At 33.8% G+C, this 22291-nt stretch overlaps 3 protein-coding genes across 4 annotated transcripts in view; 2 read left to right on the top strand and 1 right to left on the bottom strand.

Moving 5' to 3' along the window:
* LOC106717933 (integrin alpha-PS1) overlaps positions 1–7988 on the top strand; it is a 66942-nt gene extending 58954 nt beyond the window's left edge. For both annotated transcript variants that reach the window (XM_014511902.2, XM_014511901.2), the window contains 14 exons: positions 490–607; positions 1002–1115; positions 1251–1462; positions 1680–1905; positions 2428–2824; positions 2937–3317; positions 3578–3773; positions 4077–4228; positions 4357–4607; positions 4940–5042; positions 5349–5484; positions 5598–5896; positions 6214–6438; positions 6740–7988. In XM_014511902.2, coding sequence (XP_014367388.2) covers positions 490–607; positions 1002–1115; positions 1251–1462; positions 1680–1905; positions 2428–2824; positions 2937–3317; positions 3578–3773; positions 4077–4228; positions 4357–4607; positions 4940–5042; positions 5349–5484; positions 5598–5896; positions 6214–6438; positions 6740–6976 — 3047 coding nt within the window. In that variant the 3' untranslated portion in view covers positions 6977–7988. The remainder of the gene's footprint in view (positions 1–489; positions 608–1001; positions 1116–1250; positions 1463–1679; positions 1906–2427; positions 2825–2936; positions 3318–3577; positions 3774–4076; positions 4229–4356; positions 4608–4939; positions 5043–5348; positions 5485–5597; positions 5897–6213; positions 6439–6739) is intronic.
* A 1927-nt stretch (positions 7989–9915) lies between these two features.
* LOC106717886 (basic helix-loop-helix transcription factor scleraxis) lies at positions 9916–11509 on the bottom strand. Its single transcript, XM_014511825.2, has 4 exons — positions 11267–11509; positions 10800–10933; positions 10461–10552; positions 9916–9954 (listed from the first exon to the last, which is right to left on the bottom strand). The coding sequence occupies exons 1-4, from the start codon at positions 11479–11481 to the stop codon at positions 9916–9918; spliced, it is 480 nt and encodes a 159-aa protein (XP_014367311.2). The 5' UTR covers positions 11482–11509.
* A 2155-nt stretch (positions 11510–13664) lies between these two features.
* LOC106717948 (dual oxidase) overlaps positions 13665–22291 on the top strand; it is a 32389-nt gene continuing 23762 nt past the window's right edge. The window contains exon 1 of the mRNA XM_045680546.1: positions 13665–13852. The gene's annotated coding sequence lies outside the window, so the exon portion shown is untranslated. The remainder of the gene's footprint in view (positions 13853–22291) is intronic.

The following is a 22291-nucleotide window of genomic DNA, read 5'->3' as shown; positions in this document are numbered from 1 at the left end:
AATGGATTTTTGATCATTTTGCAAGAGTACATTAATTACGCTATGCCGAAAATCATTTTTATCTTGCATCATCCACGCCTACTGCAGTGCTTTGCATTTGCCGAAGTACCACATCGGTATGATTGGGAATGAACTTATAAAAAAAAGCAACTAATTTATGGGTACAATCGGTATTCATGTCATATTCTTATTTGCTTATTATTTTGAAAATTACGAATCTATTTGGATTTATACACATCGATTTTTTTGGGTTTAAATTTAACTATGTGATTAAAAATTATTTCTTTGTTAATTTATTTGTGTCTAATTTCAATCTTTGAAAGCTTTTTAATTGTGTTTTTATCAAAACATAAAATGTATTTATTGAGAAAATTGAATTAATTTGCAGCTATTATTTCGCCGAGTTAACCAAAATTTAAGTTGCTTGAATGTCTGGTGCTATATTTATTGTTTTATGAATATATTTTAATCGATGTGTACAATGTTTAGCGTTGGACTCTTATACACTAACTGCGCCCTATGAGGATGAGATCAAAGACGGGCAGTGGCTGGGAGTCTCCGTCCGGAGCCAGGGACCCGGCAGGAAGGCTGTTGTATGTGCACACAGGTAAACACTTGTAAATAACGAAGTTCAAAAGTTCAGAATCGATTTCTATTCGAATCGAAAACGAGGTATTTATTCGTTGAAATGCGGGTGTGTGGGAACGGCATGATTCAACTACTGGCGGCAATGTTTACTAAAATGCGCTTGAACTGAATTTCCACGTTCATATGGAAATTGTCAGTGAAAATTGCACTACGAAGAAATATTCAGTATTGTGGTAGCAAAAAGATTGATGCACTTCTAGTACTTGTGGGTTCAATTTGCAGCAAAAATTGTAAATTCTTCGTCATATGATTTTTTGTTGTTTTTTAAACAAACTCCTATTTTTTCTTGTTATAAAAAGTCACACTGTGTTTTTAAATACAGAAATATTCACATATTTGTTGACTTTTTTTAGATACATTCGGAAGTCCGGTGAGTCGCAGTTTGGACAAGGCCTATGCTACACTTTGAGCAACGATCTTCAACTCTTGGATTCTTGGGAGCCGTGCCGAGGCCGATCAGTGATTAAGTAAATATTTTTTATCATAGCATAAGACGCAATTGACCAAACATTAAAAAAAACTTTTTACTTGCAGAATGCCCTAATAAAAAAAATAATATTTATTTAGTACCTTACCATTATTGTTATTTTTTTTTTATTCAGAGAGCACGAGGAATTCGGATTCTGCCAAGTAGGAACTAGTAGTTCTCTATTGGAAGACGATACTCTTCTGATAGGCAGTCCCGGGCCCTACACGTGGAGAGGGACAATCTTCACACACGATACTAATGACGATCTACTGGAGAGAGACATGTCTTTCTACATGGCGCCAGTTGAAGACGGCTTGAGTCCTGTAGAAAAGTATAGTTACCTTGGTAAGTTAACGTCCATAGAGAAATAAATACAGCTTTAAAAAATGTTATAATAAGCAAATTATTTCTACTTATTTATGTCTAAGCACAAAAATCTTTTTTTTTTTTTGATGGAAAGACAGCCATAGATTAGAAAATAAAATAATTACAATCTAATCTAACACCTATTACGTTACAAAATAGAAATTTTACTAAATATTTTCTTACTATCTTATTTCAGGTATGTCAGTGACAGGCGCAGGTTTCTTCAACTCAGTGCCATCGTATGCAGCGGGGGCGCCCCGAGCCCGCGGCACCGGACAAGTGGTCATCTTCAGCAAACGAGTTATAAAAGACTGGGGTCGCACCGACATCGATATACTGGAGTATAACCTGACACTGAATGGGGAACAGTTCGGATCCAGTTTCGGTTACGAAGTCGCCTCTGCTGATGTTAATGGAGATGGGTAGGTTTTTTTTGCAACAGAAATATTAGGTTACAAGTAAAATAAAATATGTACTTAAGTAAAGAGTACGGGATTTTTCATAACATTGTTTCACCGAGAAATTCTATGGTAAAAATTATAGTGGACGTAAAATATAAGGCCGTCGTATTTTCAAACATGCGACCTGATTCTCTATATATTGCTGGTCTACATTTTTGATAACTTTCATCTATATAAGTCTTGTTTAATTGCTTCTCCAATTGACGCATGGCTTAGTAGTTTTAATGAAACCATAATTTTAATACAAAATGTATTTTGAATTTATTAATAAACTAGTTGTCGCCGGCGACTCTGACCGCAGAATTAAAGAAAATAAAATGTAGCCTATGTGTTCTCCAAGACGATGATGTACATCTATGTCAAATTTCGTCAAGATCGGTTGAGCCGTTCCCGAGATAACTTCATACAAACATCCATCCATCCATCCATCCCAACATACTCCCAAAATATTTGTAATATTAACACTGAAAATAAAATTTCCAGGTTACCAGATCTTTTAGTCGGAGCGCCGTTTTATTTTTCAAGAGACTCTGGTGGTGCTGTGTATCTGTATCTGAACAATAAGTACAGTCTACGTCAAGAGTACGATGTTAAGATAACTGGTAAACCGGAGTCACAATTCGGTATCGCCATCGCGAATGCTGGAGATCTGAACAAGGATGGTTGCGAAGATATAGCTGTAGGCAGCCCATACGAAGGGAATGGAGTTGTGTACATACATTTGGGTGATAGGAAGAAAGGTTTACATACGAAACCAGACCAAGTGATAGAAGCAGAATCACTCCCGAGGGTTATGAAGACATTTGGTTATTCACTTTCTGGTGGCGTCGATTTAGATGCGAACGGTTACCCCGATCTGCTAGTTGGCGCTTACGAAAATGTAATAAGATATTTTTGTTACATATTATATATGTAAACAGTAGTAAATAATTTTTCTCTAATTTAGGTTGAAGGAAATCGAGTTTACTCAATACTTTTTCATATATTTACAGAGCAGCATCGCATTACTTCGAAGTAGACCGATTATCGATATTAAAACATCGATAAAACCATCGAATACGATTATAAACATCGATCCATCGAAACAAGGATGTACTAAGGACCCAACTTCTAACTACACTTGCTTTCATTTTGAAGCTTGTTGTATTATAAAATCTCTAGTAAAATCTACGCAAGCTATTACACATGAGCTCAGTTACGTAATCGAAGCGGAAACCTTCTCTGGCGGGAGGAAATATTCCAGAGTATTATTGGATTCTGAGAAAACTAATATTGTAAACAAGACACTACGATTGGGAAAGGACGTCGAAGTTTGTAGGCAACATATCGCATACTTGAAGAATAACACAAGAGACATACAGACGCCTATTAAGGTAAAGAAATTGATTTTGTATTAAAACATCTCGTTTTGTACCATGACACTTTTTATAATGAACTACAGAGTTTAGAAGATATTTTGATTAACTTATTTTTCCTTTTGTTGTTTTTGTTATAAAGTTATCACGTTCAATTAATAATTAGCAAAGTTACTATCCTATAACACGTTTATGTATTTTTTAGTGTAAAGATTTAGTAGATTATAGCGAAAAAAATTATGAAAGATAATAAATTAAATATCGTCTGGTATTTCCAGTTCCTGGTTACGTACAAGCTGGTGAACGTAGAGCCAGTGTTCTCAACGGTGAAGGCGCTACCCAACATCGACGACTTCCCCGTGCTGAACGCGACCGCCGTCACCGCCTTCAGTGCCAATTTCCTTAACGACTGCGGGACTGATGGTATTTGTATCAGTGAGCTGCGCGTCGTCCCTGTACTGCTGCTGCCTAAATGTAAGTTTGTGTTTTTTTCTGTATATTTTTCATAAATTGGTAGTGTCTTTGGTGAATCGTTCTCAGTTGTTTTGAATATGTAAAAGTTCTTGAAAATGTTCAAGATTTGTAATTTCGCATCGACTGATGATATAGCGAGGTAGTATCTTGGACTTTAAAAACCTACTCAAAGGAGAGTTTAGAAAATAAGAAATCATGAGATCATCATCATCAGATCATGTACCATTATCTTACATATACAGTATTTACTAACCCATTGGTAAACCTCCCTATATTTAATCGATAACTCTGTTTACATTTCAGCTGAAGATGGAAATTCATATGCACTAACTTTGGGCCAAGAGGAAGAAATAAAATTGTCAATATCTATCGACAATTTGGGAGAATCGGCGTACGAGGGGCAGCTGTTTGTGCAGCATCACCCAAGCTTGCATTACATCGCCGCTAACATATCCGTGAGTATTTCTAACATTTAATTTGTGATTAGAAGTGAAAGATCCAAAAAATAACTTAACTCAAAAAGCTAACTTCATGAAAATTATTTTATGTAGCTAAGACTAGAGGATATGTTATAATTTTCTAGGACAAGCATATGATATGTTCGAGCGTAAACAAGACGATAGTATCGTGTATGCTGGAGAATCCATTCAAGAAGCAGCCGGAGGGCGCCGCGCCGGTCATCATGAGGTTCGATGCGAGGGCTCTGGAGGATAATGAGGCGACCATCTCGTTCACTGTGTGGGCTAACTCAACCTCCAAGGAGCGGTACCCAGGAAAGAAGCCCGCTAAAGTTGAAGCATTGATTATAAAGAATGCAGAACTTTTGATCAAAGGGTAAATCTTGTACTGTAATTTCTAGTTGGAATTCTAAAACGTTATAATTAAGAGACGTTTCGTTAAGTGGAATATGATAGTATTCACAATTTGTTGTGCTTTCTGATTCAAATTATTCTTACAGGTTTGATTTTAATTTTCAGTCTGTCAGCGTTTACATTTGTAATACATGGGCATTTGTCCAAAAGGATTTTAGCTTAAATTAGCTTTTATGTGGTTGTTCGATACACCATGGTTTAATGTAATTACTTGTATTTGTTCTTAAAACCAAAAATCATTCAAAAATATAATCGTAATGATTTAGTAATGGATATATTTAATTGTAATTGTAGCGTGGCGCGGCCGGAGCAGGTGTTCTACGGCGGCGAGGTGAAAGGGGAATCTGCCATGACTTACTTCGACGACATCGGCACGCGCGTAGTCCACACATATCAAGTAAATAAATTTTTATAATAATACGAACGAATAGCATTCATAATCCGTCGGTATTATGAATACTCATAATAACCATCAGTATGTAAACTTCGTCGTAATTCTTATCGAATTCAAAACACAATATGATATTCTGAACATTATTTTTCTATGCTTAACAAAGTTTGTTTTACCATGCGTTTTCACTGACGAAACTCTGTATTTGCAAACAGAATGAGAGAGATGACAATTTTTTGCACATTTAATTCAGCAATTGAAAACCATGACTAGAATGATTTTGTTCTAATATGTTGAACGTTTCAATGGCAGATATTCAACGAAGGTCCGCTGCGAGTTTCGTCGCTGCAGGTGGTAATATCGTGGCCGCACCAAGTGGCGGCGGAGGGACCGCAGGGCAAATGGCTCCTCTACCCCGAAGACTTGCCCACTGTCGATGGTGACGCTGGTAAGTTACCATCATTCATTTATAAAGTGCAGCAGTAGATTTTCGAATGTTTCTTCGTCATTCATAAATGTTTTTATTATAAATTGTTGCAGTAACATAAAATATTTTTACAGACCAAAACAACGGAGAATGTTTCCTATCTGACGGTGAAATAAATCCATTAAAACTGACAATGCGACCAGGCAGCACGGAACCACTGTTAGAGAATCTGGAAATGGACCCATTCCTCACCACAGGAAAACTTAGCGTCAGTTCCAGTGAAAAATTCAACAAAGAATACAACAGAACTCGAAAAGTTATCGAATACTCAGCAGCATCAGAGAACAAAGTGAGGAGAAAGAGAGAAAATGATGTGGTAAAAGCGGAAGCTTACACCGATAAAGATGGACACAGAAAACATGTTGTCAATATGGTAAGAGTAACTAAATTATCTTTTCTCTAAATTGTTGTTTTATAAAGCTTGTTCCGGTTAGAGGACTGTCTCTGTCGCACATTTATAATAATAATAATAACCTTTATTCAAATAGTTACATATTGTTTAATAGTTATATTTCTGTATTGTAATTGTACTGTAAGAAATAAGCAGGCTACGCAGTGAAAATCATCGTAAAAGTACTATCGCGTAATGGCGTTGCAAATTGGATACGTCTGGCAATTGCCTTTTATTAGAAAAATAAAATTAATTTGATACCAAATCCACAAAATTAAATTAACCAAATAACATTACAGAACTGTCAAAAGAAGACAGCGAAATGCATTCAATTCCACTGCATCATCTACGGTCTGCGTCGCATGCAAGCAAGTACGATTACAGTACGCGCTAGGCTGTGGAACGCCACGTTGGTAGAGGACTACCCTCGTGTCAGCCATGTGAACATCGCCTCTAGCGCCGCACTACGTATACCAGAGCACTACAACATACATCAGAGCAAGCACCACGATGACGTTGCCACGGTAACTATTACATTTAAACCTATATACATCTTTAATTCTCAGAACAAGGCGAAGATCCGAATCCTAATCATAGTTGTTTAATTGCTTATTCTATTTTAAAAATATTTAACAGACTTATGTTAAATTTATGGTATTAAAAAGCTGGATAGCCAAAAACATTCAGGGGACAACATTTTCAACTTTACTAGATACATAAAGAATATGAGCATTACGTTATTGATATATTCCCACGTTTACTGACATGAATTTAGAAAACTTAGCTTCCAAACTGTAAGTTAATAAAAAAAAAACTTGTTTCTAGGTTGAAACCGTTGCATATCCAGATTTGAAGATAAGCGAGCCCTCAGAAGTGCCTTTATGGGTGATCATTGTGTCAGTGATAGTTGGACTAATTGTGTTAATTTTGTTGATAATCGCCTTGTGGAAGTTGGGCTTCTTCAAGAGGAGTCGACCGGACCCGACTTTGTCCGGGAACTTGGAGAAAAACAACCACGAGTCCAGTCCATTCATCGGTCGAGATAGGAACAGCATTCGATAGCTATGTGACTTGAGAGTTACTTGTGAATATTGTACTGGAACTTTATAGTTCATCTGTGGAACTTATAAGTACAATTGTTTTATATAAAACAGTGTACATATTGAATGTGTTCGTCGTTGACTTTATTTATATATGACGTGTATGTAAGGTTATATAATTTATAAATATCATTTGACTGTGATGTCTTCGTAGAGGAAAATGCGTGTTTGTGATGTTAAAGACGCTGGTATTGTTTTGTTGATGTTTGCACGAACACTAAAATTATAATAAAATATATTGTTTTATGACCAAGATTTAAATACATAGTCATACATAGAAGTTTCTATGCACATGATAATACGTGTATGGGGTAATTTTTTTATGCTGCAATTCTAAAAAAGTAATTTTACAAAAAAAAAAAAACAATCTCAGTAAATCAACCAGTATTGTAAGATCCATAAAAATACCATAGATTCTAAATAGACTGCGACATTTTGCGCCAGTAACAAAGGTCATAACAGATATTTTAGCGATTATCAAATACTAGCTGTCCTAAAAGCTAGCTGAGATACCTTCAAACAAACATCCATCCATCCATCTAAACATTAGTAAGATGAAAACTTAAGACAAGTGTTATTTCTATGTATTTAAATCTTCGTGTTATTTTAATTGCATTTCTTTAGTGTTTAATGAAAAATATATTTGTTTATATATTCGATTGAATATGTATTCTTTTGTAAATACTTACTTGCCCTAATTATTATTTATTAAGTAGTGTTAGTGTATATTTAAAGTCGACTAGATTTTTTACTAGTCAAATAATTGTTATACCTGTGTAAGTCTTAAGGAGTAATCCTAGTGAAAAAATACGGTCACAAAGTAATAATAATAATTGTATTATTTTTTTAATGTTCTACTTAAATTATGACCGTATATTTTGCGTACTTAAACCTGAAATAGCTACTGACTGTGACTTTTAAATATGATTTTATTTTTATAAATGACAATTAAAAATCTAAGCCTACAAAAAACAAAAACAGATACTTTAAGATGTTAGTGTGCTTACATTCAGTATTTAAAATTCATCAGACTATTTTAGTACTTTAATAATTTCAAAATAGCTATTATCCATCGAAACATTTTTTTTCGTAATTCCAATCAATTTACATTTTGTATTTAAATGGATATTTTAAGATGTGTAAATATATAGATTATTAAGATTTTATACTAAAATTCGTCTTTGTTGGTGACTTAATATATGGCTTCCACATTTTTCTACATGACTTAAGTAAGCATTGCCTTATGTACTTGACTTTACATTATGTATTTTATAATGTAATTCGAACATCTATTTATAAAACTGGTTGTGACTAGTTCTGTTTTAACAATCTATGTCTCTCTTATTACAAATTATACATTGTACGTACAATCAGTGTATGAAAATAATAAAAGGTGCCATTTACTTTCTGGTTTTATTTACACTTTTTTACCTATATAATGTTTATCAATATTTATTAACAGTGAGCTTTCACTGTCAAAGCTCCTTTATATTATTTTTCAAGGAGAATAAAAGACTATAAAAACAGCGGGCATGGAAATCTACATTTAGCAGGTTTTTTTTATATTACAAGGTGCCACATGAATTCGCCGAAATGACGAAGCGACCTCTGCCCATAGACATTTGCAATTGCAGATGCGTTGCCTACCCTCAATCGACGAAGGAGGAGACGCACAAAAAGAAAATATTTAACCTTCCTATGCATCACCTCCTTCATCAAATCCAACTGCCTTTCCCATTATCAATACATAGTATAAAACAAAGTCGCTTTCGCTGTATGTCCGTATGTATGCTTAGATCTTTAAAACTACGCAACGGATTTTTTTTAATAGATAGAGTGATTCTTAAGGAAGGTTTGTATGTATAATAAATGCATAATATAGTAGAGAAACACTGATAAATTTAAAGTTTTCTAATGTGATGTCGTAAATAAGCACGTTTTTTTGCGCTTATATTGCAAACGCTGGCTGAACCCTACGAGATAGACCAAAATAATGTACTACAGTATTGTTCACCTTAAAAAGTTCAACAAAAAAGTCCGCGATGGTATATGTCTATCTCTTAGGGATAACCCAGCATAACCATTTTTATTCTTTTACGAAGTGATTTTAAACAATACAGCATTAATCCTTATCCATTTAAGTACCTTAAATAAATTGTGCATTTATTCTGTAGTAGGTATATTTTGCATTGCACCCGTGCGAAGCCGGGGCGGGTCGCTAGTTTCCTTATAAGAAAAGGGGTCTTTTGTTGTTTTTAATAAAAGTATAATTGTATAGTAAGTGTAAAGTATAATACGGTGTAGTGACACGAAGTTATATAATATTAAAGGTTTCCGTGTACAAAGATAAGATCCGGTACTGTTAACACGAGGACTTGGTAAACACGATCGTGCAAAGTTTCCCGTTTTAATTCTTCAAATAACATTATAAATTTATTAAAAGATTAAAAAATGTTGGAATATAATTAAAAACCCTTGTAAAATAATTTTGGTTAAAAACATTATATTCACGATTCCAATAAGTTACTTATTCTCAGTGTGGCATTTGGGATCCCTGACACGAATATTTCGAAAATATCCGTCTGAGATAAATTATATAAAACGGTATGGAAAAAACACAGATATTTGTAACTTATTTATTGATAATCTATTTTTTTGGAACAATACTAAGTAGTAAAATCTTACTTCTAACATCTTTTGTGATAATATAATGTGATATTTAAAAAAAATATATTAGATTATATTATTATTATCATAAAAGTTGGCGAAATACAAAATTGACATTTTTTTCATAAAGGATAAAAATGTTATATATTTATTATATCAAAATACTATAATGTTAATACTATAACAATAAAGCTTTGTAAAGACTAGGAGAAGATGATATTCTTCAGAGTATCCCTAGTATGGTGGATCAAAGCTCAGTGATTTACTTGACATCTGAAAACAAACACATAGAGTCTTAATATATGAGTAGACATCCACAAAACTAGATTAATTGCACATGCGTTGCCATTGTTGTTTGAGAAAAAAAAATCTTTCGCTTCTTGAAGATCGTATTGGTAAAAAAAAATTGTGTAGTTTTAACCAAACGGTTTTAGTGATCCTCTGCTATGTAAAAAAAATGTTCTTTTTTTCAATTTCGCACGGACGTAGTCGCAGGCTACAGCTAGTTTGATAAAAAATTGCATTAAAAGTCGTAGTTTGTTAGCTATTTCAAAGCAAGTTCACGGTCACGTTAGAGATGTAAATCGTGTGATAGCACGTGTGGGCGAGCACGAGTCACACGTGAAATGTGACCAATACAAGGACAGATTATAAGAACTATTTCCTGTGTTATTATATGCTATTTTCGACTAAAGTAAAATAGAATAAAATACCTAAGAATTAAATGTTCCTAAAAATAAAATGTCTGAGTAATGTAAACAAGCAAATTTGTGACTTACATCCTTTTTCACTGTCGACCAACAAAAAGTACAGAGTGGACTGTTTTTGCAATTGAACTCATTTCTCTGGAGACAAGGTTGTTCCATTACACCTGTGGATACAAAAACATAAAATACTATCCGAAACAAACATGATCCTTCGAAATAAGACAAGTATTCATAGACTAATCTAACAAACGAACTAAAAAAAATAGTCATTCATGAATGAATGAATGACTATTTTTTTATTAAGCAGTGGAACCGATGTTAAGAAACCAACGCCCATAACATCCGTAACATCAGAGGAACGCCAGATACATTGCTGGTCTAAAAATCTACATATTAAAAAGCTATCCTTACCAGTATACAGTTGGTTGTCAAGATGCGTGATGTAACTGCCGGCAAGGCGCAGTATCTCAATCTTGCTGAGCTTGCGATCCGGTGGCTCCGTCGGTATTAGAAGCCGCAACGCATTGAACGCCATATTCACGCTGCTTGGAAATCAGAAATGATATTTTGATAACTATTATAAGACATATAAATAATAGAATAGTAAATTAGCAGAAAATCTGAAGATTTTTAGGAGAGGTGAAAAACACTAAAAGTTATTTTGTTCAAAACACGAGTTACGACATTATGTGTAGGATCCGTCGAAATGTAGCCAATGTATCTGTCTAAAAAGTAGGGTTTCTGAGACAATAAAGCCCTTTTAAAACATAATGTTATCACTGTTTTATCCAAACATATTAACAGGCATGACGATATCTTTTATACAGAGCATTTGGTAATTTTTGTTTATATTAAAATAAAAAATAATGTGTACTAACTTTTGCGTCCTGTCCCTCTCTCGTGCATTCGCTTGGCACCTCTGCTTCGTATTTGGCACTGATTCCACTGAATCATATGAAACCGAGTGCGTTACATTCTTTTCCCAGCCGTTTTCGATGTACCTACAGTTTAGAAAATTATCCATGTAAACGGAGATTTTTTCAATTTGATGCGCGGCTGTCAGTATGAACGTAAGATGCGTACTAAAGCTCATGCGTGTTGTAGGTCCACTAATAAGTGTCCCGATGGATATCGCTCATGAAGGAGTCATTTAGGAAGAACAGCGCGCGCCATACCCCGGCTCTTAACCGATAATTGTATAAACAGATGGCTCCCGTTCCCGCTTCAACAGGGACGCATTCGGTTTTATTAATTTTAAAATTTAAATATCAATTTTTTTTTAATACGCGATATGGTAAAATAAGTTAAAACATGTGATCGTAATGAACTTATTTTTTTATTTTACTACAGATTTTGAGAGTGTTTGCTTACTTACAATGGCTGTTTCTGTAAAATTTACACTTTTCGAGGTACACTTTTCACATCAGAAAAACATATATAGTATGAATTTAAAAAAATAATAATACGTAAAATGTAGGAAAATCCGACCCTGTTATGGCGAATGACTGAGTTGTCATCAAGAATGTAAAACGCGGATTGCCCTCCTTGTCTCTGTTAGTTTAGTCTAACTACAGCAATAAATATTTTTAATGTCCTCAATGATTTCTCCACGAACGTGACTCAACAAATGTCTATTGAATAATATTTTTGTTTTCCATTTTGTGAACAGATGATTTATAAAATTAATTCTTTTGTATTTGAAATTTGTACACTAAGTTATTCTTAATTAAAACTTATAATAACATCTAAATTTTGCGTGTTATAACAAACATAACAAAAAGAAATAATTTTCTCAGTGGACGGAGTCAGTAGAAACTACATAAATAGGCACGTAGGCATGACGTGACGTGGGTGGACCTCCCACAATATCAGTGGTTGTTAAGGTTGCGGCAATTCTTTCATCTCTGTATCGCATTTCGCGTGGCAACTATTGTAGTGGTACACTTGCGAATGTCAGTCTCAACATATCTTTACTTCAATAAACTTTACATGCAAGATAAAAAATAAACATTAAATTAAAATATTGTTAGCTACCAGCTCCTTCTTCCTTCGATTAAAATAGGTAGACAAAAAAAGTCTTAACTATTGTTTGTTTGTTTGTTTGAATCGTTATCTATTTTTTTAATTGTTTTTAAAATCTATTCAGCGTGTAAGTATAAATTATATTGCGTGCAATGCGTGTAGATTATTAAGTTTAGAGGTATCTTAAATATTTTATTCTAATAAATACACAGGGTCCAAAATAATAGTACACCCTACATTGGTAATATTAAAGTGCGTACACTACTTACAAAGTTAATTGCTTCACGTTGCTCGAGGGATGTAAGTCGTGGGAACTTGCTTTAATTGGTTAAATTATAACCGACACTTCCAACGCAAAGACATTTGTGTTCATTCAAAAAGTTAACGAGGTTTCGCGAGAAAAAATAATATAACGACTCATAGAGATTTGTCTGTGTTTATTTTAACATCTCTGCGGGATTTAAAACAGATGTAACATATTGTATGTTGAGGAAGTTGTTTAACATTGACAATTATTTTTATTAATTGAGCACTGTTCACACAATAACTGAAATCAGGTCTTAATTCTTTATCTTAAATGATGTCATCTAATAAAGATGATAAATTTTATTATCATTCTAACAATGAATTATAAAATAAAAATCTGCTGCAAATGTTTGTTCGCAAAAATCAATTTTAAATTTAAATTTCAAGTAAAGTAAATGATAACTATTAAGAAAAATTCAACGTCTTAACTGAATTCAAAATACCCAGTAATTAATACTTCCTTTAGTCATCACAAGCAGAAAATTACCCGGAATATGCAAAACTAATTCAAGAAAAAAGAAATTCAGTAAACCTAAAGATAAGTAAACTTAACTTAAGTTTCATCCACTGCTATTTAAACTTAATTAATTAGCCGTTTCATTGTTTATAGATTTTAATTTTAACTAACTACTTACTTAATATACTTATTTTGGAAAATGTAGGTACATGTAGAATTTTCTATTAACAGTTTTTATTAAATATACGTATTTTACATTATTAAGCATTATTAGAATAAATAATATTCAAGTCTATCGGATGAGACCTCACACAATAGTGTATTACTCGAAACCACATCGAATCATAATAATATGCTCAAAATTGCGAAGATGCTCAGACGTGAGTTGGTTTTGCATGCAACGTCACGGCCCCCCCTACCAATGGTAGCCAACCGGCGCGCCCGCACCACGGCCGAGACTTTCTCCTCCACGTTAGAGCTACATCGTCGAGTCGCGGACCAAAACGCGCGCGAAGCGATCGTATTTAACGACATCCATCGTGATACTTCCGCGTACACTTTCGCCCCGTAAACACACGCGGACGTTTCTTGTTTCCCAAACGTTTCTGATTCAACATCCTGCGTTCGATTAGTTGTGATTGAATCATTCAGTGTGTGAATGATGCTCGAATAATAGGAGGTAAGTGAAACCTTTCTAGTGGCCGGTGTTAAACGATGACATTCGATGATAAGGTGGGCGAAGTGATCTGGTGAACGCAAGGACGACACCACGCTAGCCCCCACGGACGACTACAAATATACTGACTAACCATATCATTCCAAACGCACCTTACTCAACTTTATTATATTATACTTGCTTTGTTTGTTTAACTTGTTCTTATCAGACTTTCTTTCATTCTAATTTCATTTCTACCTCAAAATTATACTATCATTTATGAACTTGTGATAATTACGATACGAAAGTATTCGACGCAACTTAACCTAGCTTTACATCTAACACTAAGGTATGTTTGAAATGATCATTAGCTGTTAGAGTAGGTATAGTTAAAATAAAGAATTAAGTCTTTTTTACTTTTAATTTCCTATTGCATCATCAAAACATAAAGATAATCTTATTACAGCACTTAAATGTTTCGACCTGTTTTTTCATATTTAAAAACAAAATAATATTTAAATTAATGCTCTGAAACAAGCTGCAAAGAAATGCTTGAGCAAAAGTATCTGCAGTCACTTAATTAGTTCTCTAGTGAATACTATAAATTTTCTTGTCTCAAAAATAGATAACAAAAGAATATTTTGATATAAATCATTTGTATATGTTTATTCATAGACTTTCCAAAGAATTTGATATTAAAATTTAATACATTTCTATTTAGTTATGTAACATCGATCATAAAACATAATATGCTAATAAATTCTTAGTAGTTCTTCTTTCATTCTTGTAATAGTTCTACAATAGTCAATGTTAGTCATTTTAAGATATCACTAAGCGAAATCGTAACTTATAAAGTCGCTGTTACTATTCTTGGGTGGGAAATCTTTGCAGGTTACAGTTTATCTCTTATCACTCAATTTTCAGACTGACCTATTGCCCATGAGAGCACCCATTTCCTATAAGAGTATGCTTAGATTGATAAAATTTATCTTTTTCTTCTCTTTCTACTTTTAATGTCGAAAAACCAAGGGATACGTTCAGAGAATATACTTAATGAAAATTCTCTCCCTGCCTACAGCACCGGGTCGAGGCGTCGAGACATAACCAAATAATATAAAGGTGTTACAACAATATCTGATTGGTGGAATGTTAATACTGAGTTCATCAACTCTTTTCATGTAGGAATAGGCCTTTTGTATTTACAATGCATTTTATTGAAGGAGATAACGTCTCGTTCTTAGCATATCCTTCGTGTGTAACAAATAAAAATGACATAATCGTATTAACCCATATATTTACCATGTGAAAATTAGGAACTTCTATATGTGTAACGTTTTCGTAGATGGAGGGATAATTCATGATTCATTGAGGATCTCCGTTGACATCCTGCCAATGACCTATTACAATGGCTTCTTGTCTCGAGGCGGTTTAGCCACATAACTCACGGCACCGTTATATCATACTGTATTTGAAGATTATTTTACTGCTGTGACGTCATAAAACATTTTTAATGTAGTTAACCGTATTTTCTCTTTAAAATGTATATGAAAATGTCTACTTCATATTTTTCATTGCTACCCTAAACATACGTCCATTAAATCATTTTTATTAATGTGTCATATGAAATTTTGTAGAATTAAATAAAGGGGAAAACAATTTAAGAATGCAAAAAAAAGTATGCGTCATTTACTTTGGGAGAAATCGACAATTTTACTCAATCAAATAATTCATTATCATTACGATCTCAAGGTACACATATTCAGAGCAATTATTGACAAAATAAAGGTACAATCGAGCAAAAAAGTGTTGTTATAAATTTAAATCTCAACGATGTTTATTAAACAATTTTTCATAATGTAACATCATTTTAACTAGTACTTATATTTAAATCTAATAAAAGTTTATACAAACATTATACGGTTGTAATTCCCAATGACTCACTTATTAAGAAAATAGTTTCTTTGTTCAGGAGAGAAGTTAACTTTGTAAGTTTTCTACGTATAAAAGTGCGTACTTATAAAGGCTGTGTAAAAATATTTTTAAAATTCTATTTTTATGAAAATAGAATTTTAAAAATATTTTTTGGTGAAAGATTTTTAACAAAACTATATGTAGTTTTATTAAAAATCTTTCACCATTGGAAATTTTCTTAATTGTTTTAACGCATCTGCAGTTCTTCTAGTGTTGCGAATGTCAATGGGCGTCGATGATCACCTTTGTGTTCCCGCCGGTCGTTTGCCCCCTTCTATTATAAAAAAAACATGACCTATATTTTTTTATTATATCTGAATATTGAAAACTAGCGTCGTCAGGCCTAAGTTAGTTTCAAATAACGTAATATCAGCCAGTTATCAACTTCACACGCGCAAGCTTGTGCAAACAAAGGTGCGAATCGCAGCGATTACACGCAACGAAGGTCATGTCATGTACCATCAAATTCATGTTTGACAGAAACTTAAGTTACTGACAAACTTGCCATTTAATGGTTAATAGAGTTGGTTAGTGTAGGCACAAGAAATCTACATTAAGGTTTATGAAACCGTTTAACGGCCTCTTATCCAGCAATTAAAGTTCAAAGTAAAAAGAATGACAGGGCTTTTGCTCTAAAACTATGCTAATTTAAGACTAAAATTGCTTAGTATTGTTCGAAAGATGAAGGATTGATAAAGAAACACATTAACCTCTTTTTAGCTGCTACATATATTAAATAAAAAAGAACATATTTCAGTCACTGGAAATTCACTCTCTATTTTTTGTAAGATACCAGGAATTGTTTACTTAATTACGAATAAACTATAGATTTCTTGTAAATATGCTTAAGAAGTAGCTGTAAATACATTTATAGAACATAATTGATCTTAAGGCTAATGGATGTTCATAAGCCTGTGATCATACATTTTATTGTTAACACGTTAACTGCGGATTGAGGCAGAACAGGCCCAAAGCGTGACTTCTCGCTGGTGCGGCAGTCAAAATCGGGTTGTTTCGCTCTGTGCGGGAGGCTACTAAATCAGTATTTCTATGAGTACGACAGAGTCAAATATATAGAAATGTTTTTCTTGCGATATCTAGCCCAATGGCGTAATTAGATAAAAATGAGGTCCTACAGGCCCCAAACGCACTGAAAAGAAATTAATTACGCCTAGTGCGGATTGAGGTCAAATCTATCTCAAAATTTGTAGGCCTCATGGCCGCACTGCACGAAGCGCGGGCGGCGCGGGCGCCGCGGATCCTAGCTTAGTGTTGTGGAAAGTTTCGATAACGTTTCGAGTTTCGAGGGCGTTTTGGCAGGATTTATTAAAGATTGAGCGTAGAACTTTATTTTAAAATCCTTAAAGTTTTAAACCAATAATACCAAATAAGTCAGATGAAGTACTAATCTGAATTATTTGAAAATGTTTACTGGAGTTATAAGAAACTATGTTGACCTCGGTAAAAATTTTACTTATACCATACAAAACCTAAATTACTGCAACTTTGAATTTTAAGGGGGTGGCCTGTGTCTATGTTGAACCAAAAGTGCATAAATCGGACACAGAATGTATTTACGAGCCAGAAACACAACACTAATAGCCAAGCTACTATTAAATAGCACGATTAATACGTCTTATACTTAATATAATATTCGCACGCACGCACGCACGCACATTCACCACTAACAATACTCAATTATCATCATTATTTTGTTTTGCACATGGGTGTTGCCTTAAAATGTGTGCTCAGTTGTGGATTATTCTTCACTGTTATTTTAAGCAAGTCACAGTTCCATTCGAAGTTTAGTCCATAGTGGCAATTTTTACCATTGTGTGCTGATCATCGTTTTTGTACAGAGAACGTTAAATGTTTTTGCTGATTATTCGCTGAGACGAGAGCAAAAGCTTGCTCTCGTCACACCATGACTAAAATCCAATATTTCAATAACAAAAATCCCCTTTGCAATTTTGCCCTTTTTTAAGTGTGGATTGTTTTGCTAATGCTGCAGCATGTACCTATTACTCATATATTTTAATGTTATATTTATATTTCTGGTTTACAATTCCAGATTCCTTAATAGTAGGAAGTCTTATCTTCTTTTGGAAAGTTCGAGTTGTTTCTTCGGTGGCCACGGCTGCTATACTGAAATTAGTAAGACTAGGTACATACATACATACACACAGACCCACACTCTCACATATGTACTACGCGGTAACGTAAACGCAAACAAGACATATATTAGTATGTTATGCTACTAGGTAGCAAAGTTGATTATTGCGTGCGAGGTGGCATTGTTCAAAGGCGACCTCTACAAGAAAACCGAGCGACCAACAATCATCATGCTCCCTCATACGATGTTTTTCAACACACTTGTGAGTAAAAAAAACAAAAAGTAAACGCAAAAACACTTACGAAATCCAAAATAAACAACAAGACTCAAATTAAAAAAAAAGGAAATTTCCTTTCCTTTCAGGTATAGTAAAATAACTACGCGCTAGGGCATAATTTGTACCATATATGCCTAAAATCGATGAACGGATAAGTACACGCACAGACAAAGCCACGCACACACACACACAAACACACACACAGACACACGCGCACGCACAAACACACACACACACGCACGCACACACACAAGAGATCTAAAATATATATTTTATTTCAAGATTTCCTATCGGCAGATGTGCTGATCATTTGTTCCAAAGAGGTGGTCAAAGAAAGCGCTGCGTAGGTTGCTACGAAAAATTAAGATTGACATTGAATGGCACGCAAGCTGCTAAGAAAACTAAAAAAATTGTGACTTTTTGTGTCCAGTGTGACAAATCTTTTTGTTTACCATGTTTTAATGAAAAACATTTTCAGTGATTAATACTCAATAAACATTTATCGTAACTACAACTCTCTTTTAATCCCATCACTAGTCGAGGCATTAATTGACCTTCCTTTCAGTGCGATTTGAGGCAGAACCGATGACAAATTTTTAATTTTACATTTTTCATTAACGAAACGTCCTAACTCCAGGCGAAGCTAGATTCATATTATGCACATATTTAAGTTCATAAGAGTGAAGTTTCAAGCAAATATCGTCTAATTTGGACTTTTTAAAAATGTTTTTCGAAAACATAATTTTGTGAGGCAGGAGAGGCCTCAATAGCACTGGAAAAATGTTCAACTTTGCCACGAACAGACCTCAAACGCACTGGCTGAAAGTTCCGCCAAAATGGCCTCGCAGCTAACGTGTTAAAGCGTATTATCTTAGACGGCACGCTACGAAGACACCAGTTTGGTAAGACGGCCTTGTCTGATAGTTTTATGGGTCACAACCATGCACCGCTTGCCTAAGCGCAATTATATATGACCGGTCATTATTTTATCTTATGAATTCGAAACTTATCGGTAATATCTTGAGAAATACAATCGTAATATTAGGCTCCTTCAATAAGGGAGCATACTCTTTCTATTATATCCTTTGATGTTGCAAATTTTCATTGGCGATGATCATTTATTTTGTAAAAAAAGTTATACCCGATTTATAAGGCACAATAGTACAAATTGTAGGGAGTAATATAAAAGACTTTCATGAATTGTACATTAAAAAAAATTACAAAGAAATGTTGAGTATAATTTTAAATAGATTTTCTCTCAATAATTGGTCTAATTTTACAAGTATATGTACTATGTAGCAATCACTTCGAATTGTTTGAATAAGATAATACCTACAACAAAGTAAGTGGTCGTTTTTGCCACGCACCGTTTGCGATACAAGTCGTACAACTCAATGTCTTAATTCGCAACACTAACAATCACCGGCGGACTTATTTGGAACTTTTACAACTGTATGAGCAATTAAATATATTATAATTAAATGTCACTAAATATAAAAACACTGTCTTTTGCAAATACTTTAATTGGTATTACTTTTACCCTGCAAAAAATTTATTCGACGTTAAATGAGGTTGTTAACTGAATTGTAGAGTTCTGTTTGTGTTTTATATATTCGACGATGATGAAAGATTTAAAAAATAAAATGGCAAACGAGCGAGCGGCCTGATATTGCTAAAATCACGTAATAATCGTTGCCCATAGATAAGTTAGATGATTGCAGATGCGTTAGCTACCTTTGAAGGACAAATACGAGCAAGAATAATTAGTGCATAAAACATTAGAGATACGTATGCTTACGTAAGCAATCAAAACATTTAAATATGTAAACTATTATTATCGTTCATGTATTTGTGTAGGTGTGATAAGTCATCTCGGCACGTACGAGGGCAGAGATTGCGTGCTACGGCGGGCTGGGTGCCGCGAGTGCCGTCGAGAGCCACATTGCACAACGTTACATGTGGGCCAAGCGCCAAGCGCGATCGAACATCTTTCCCTACCTCAAATTTGTGATTTTGATTCACAAAACAATAAAACCTAGTATAAGAAATCACGTTTCTGATTTTTTTCGCATATTTGTAACAAAAATATTTCAAACAGTATACTATAATGACAATTATCCAAATTGACGATAAGCAGAGAAGAAGCGATACATAGTTTGTCTATAATAATATTTTAAAGGGAAAAGATTTGATTTTTTGTTTGTATGGCTCCGAAACAACAGAACTAATTTGAAAAAATCTTTTACTGGTAGGAAGCCACAATGTCCTGGGGTGACATAGGCTAGATTTATTTCAATCGGAAGTTGCGGGCAACTTCCAGTCGCATATAAAATAATTATTTACTACATTTTAGGTATTAATAAAATATCATTTAAAATCATAATGCTATATCATAATGCTCATTGTGACCCACTTTTACGAGCGGATTACTTGTCTGCAGACACGTATTGCAAACTACAAACTACAATCAAAATTTATTGCAATGTATTTATACGCCAAGATTAAAATCATATCATATCATTTATATTATAAAAACTGCCTGATATGTTATTTGTAACTTAATGTTAGATTTAACTAACATATTAACATGATTTAACTCGCACAAATACCAAGGGATATAGTTTCTTTTATTCAGCTGACACTTCTACTGCTTGATGTTTTATTCATATTTGCTAGTACATTTATTCTAGACATTTGATCAATATCACTTCTTGATATTACGGTTTTAAAACAAAAAGTACACAAGTTTACAATAGAATATAAATTATAATCAATGCGAAAGTTTTCATGGATGGATGTTTGTTATCACGTAGGTAACTTTAGAACGACTAAACGAATCTGTATGAAATTAGTAATTGGGATAGATTGGGATACAGCCTAACATAATACATAGATAAGTCTTTTTTATATATTTCGCTAGTTAAATTCTATAAACAAATCCATTTACCTTAATGTCAAATCTAAATAAAATGAAAGTGCAACAAGAACAACTAAGAGGTATATACCAAGAGTCATGGCCTAGCGATACATTGTAACAATCTTCGAAGAGCTGATTGTAAAACAAACTAAAGTAACCTCAAACACTTGTAACTCTGAAGGTCTAAATATTGTAAATACAAGTTGACATGATTCGCTTAAGGCATTCGACGAATATGGCATGATCTTGCCCGTCGCTGCAACACGTCCATTTGATATAATGCCATCCAAACTTTAAGATGGCTTGGGATCGCACAAGACACTACTCTGAACACAATTTAATATATCGACGCGCACAGGTGGGCACAGTTAATCGAAAAGTTAACTTCGTTAATCGTTAAAGCGTTAATTAAAAAATTAACTTCGTTAATCGTTAAAGCGTTCAATTCTCGAAAATTTAACGCAAGTTAAAGTTAATCGTTAACAGTTAACCATGCAAAAAATTATACATACTAATTTCACACTTTTGTGGCGACACTTGTTTAAAATAGTAATTTGACTATATATTCTATAACACATTAGTATTAGAGACAAGTATGAATGCATTATAGTATATTTCATTACGAGTGCGGAAAGCCTGTCACTGCAAAGAGTTAGGACAAATGTCTACCCGAGCCGAGGCGCAGCTGAAGGTGAGGGTTGACAGTTGGAACAAGTTCTAATGACAGTTCCGCACGTGCACTGAACAACTATTTTTAATACAGTTGCGAAAAAATGAAGCAATTTAATAGAATAATAAAAACACAATAAACTCAACTTACTAAAATGTTTGAAAAATGGCGCCAACCGTAAAAGAATACAAACAGAGATTTTTTTTGGTTTTCTTCACCCATTCTGGGTAGGCAAGGGGAACTATGCCCAAACGGCCGAGTCTTCAGTACATTATTTTTATTGATATGAAATGAAAATGAAATTTAATGAGATGAAATAAAATGAAACCTAACCTAATTCATTCAATAAAATCATTAAATCTGATATTGTAACAAATTAGGAGCTTCTTTTTAGCAATATTTGCATGAATCATAAAAACTTCAATGATTTTTTTTGTATAAACTTCGTGGTTGGTTTTTTCTTTTTAATAGAAATTATTTTGACAGTTGGGAAAGAGAACGCACGAGTTTGGAAA

Source organism: Papilio machaon, chromosome 13 (genome assembly GCF_912999745.1).
Source record: "Papilio machaon chromosome 13, ilPapMach1.1, whole genome shotgun sequence".
Lineage (NCBI taxonomy): Eukaryota > Metazoa > Arthropoda > Insecta > Lepidoptera > Papilionidae > Papilio > Papilio machaon.
The sequence above is the reverse complement of the archived record's forward strand: the minus strand, read 5'-3'. Positions and strand labels throughout refer to the sequence as shown.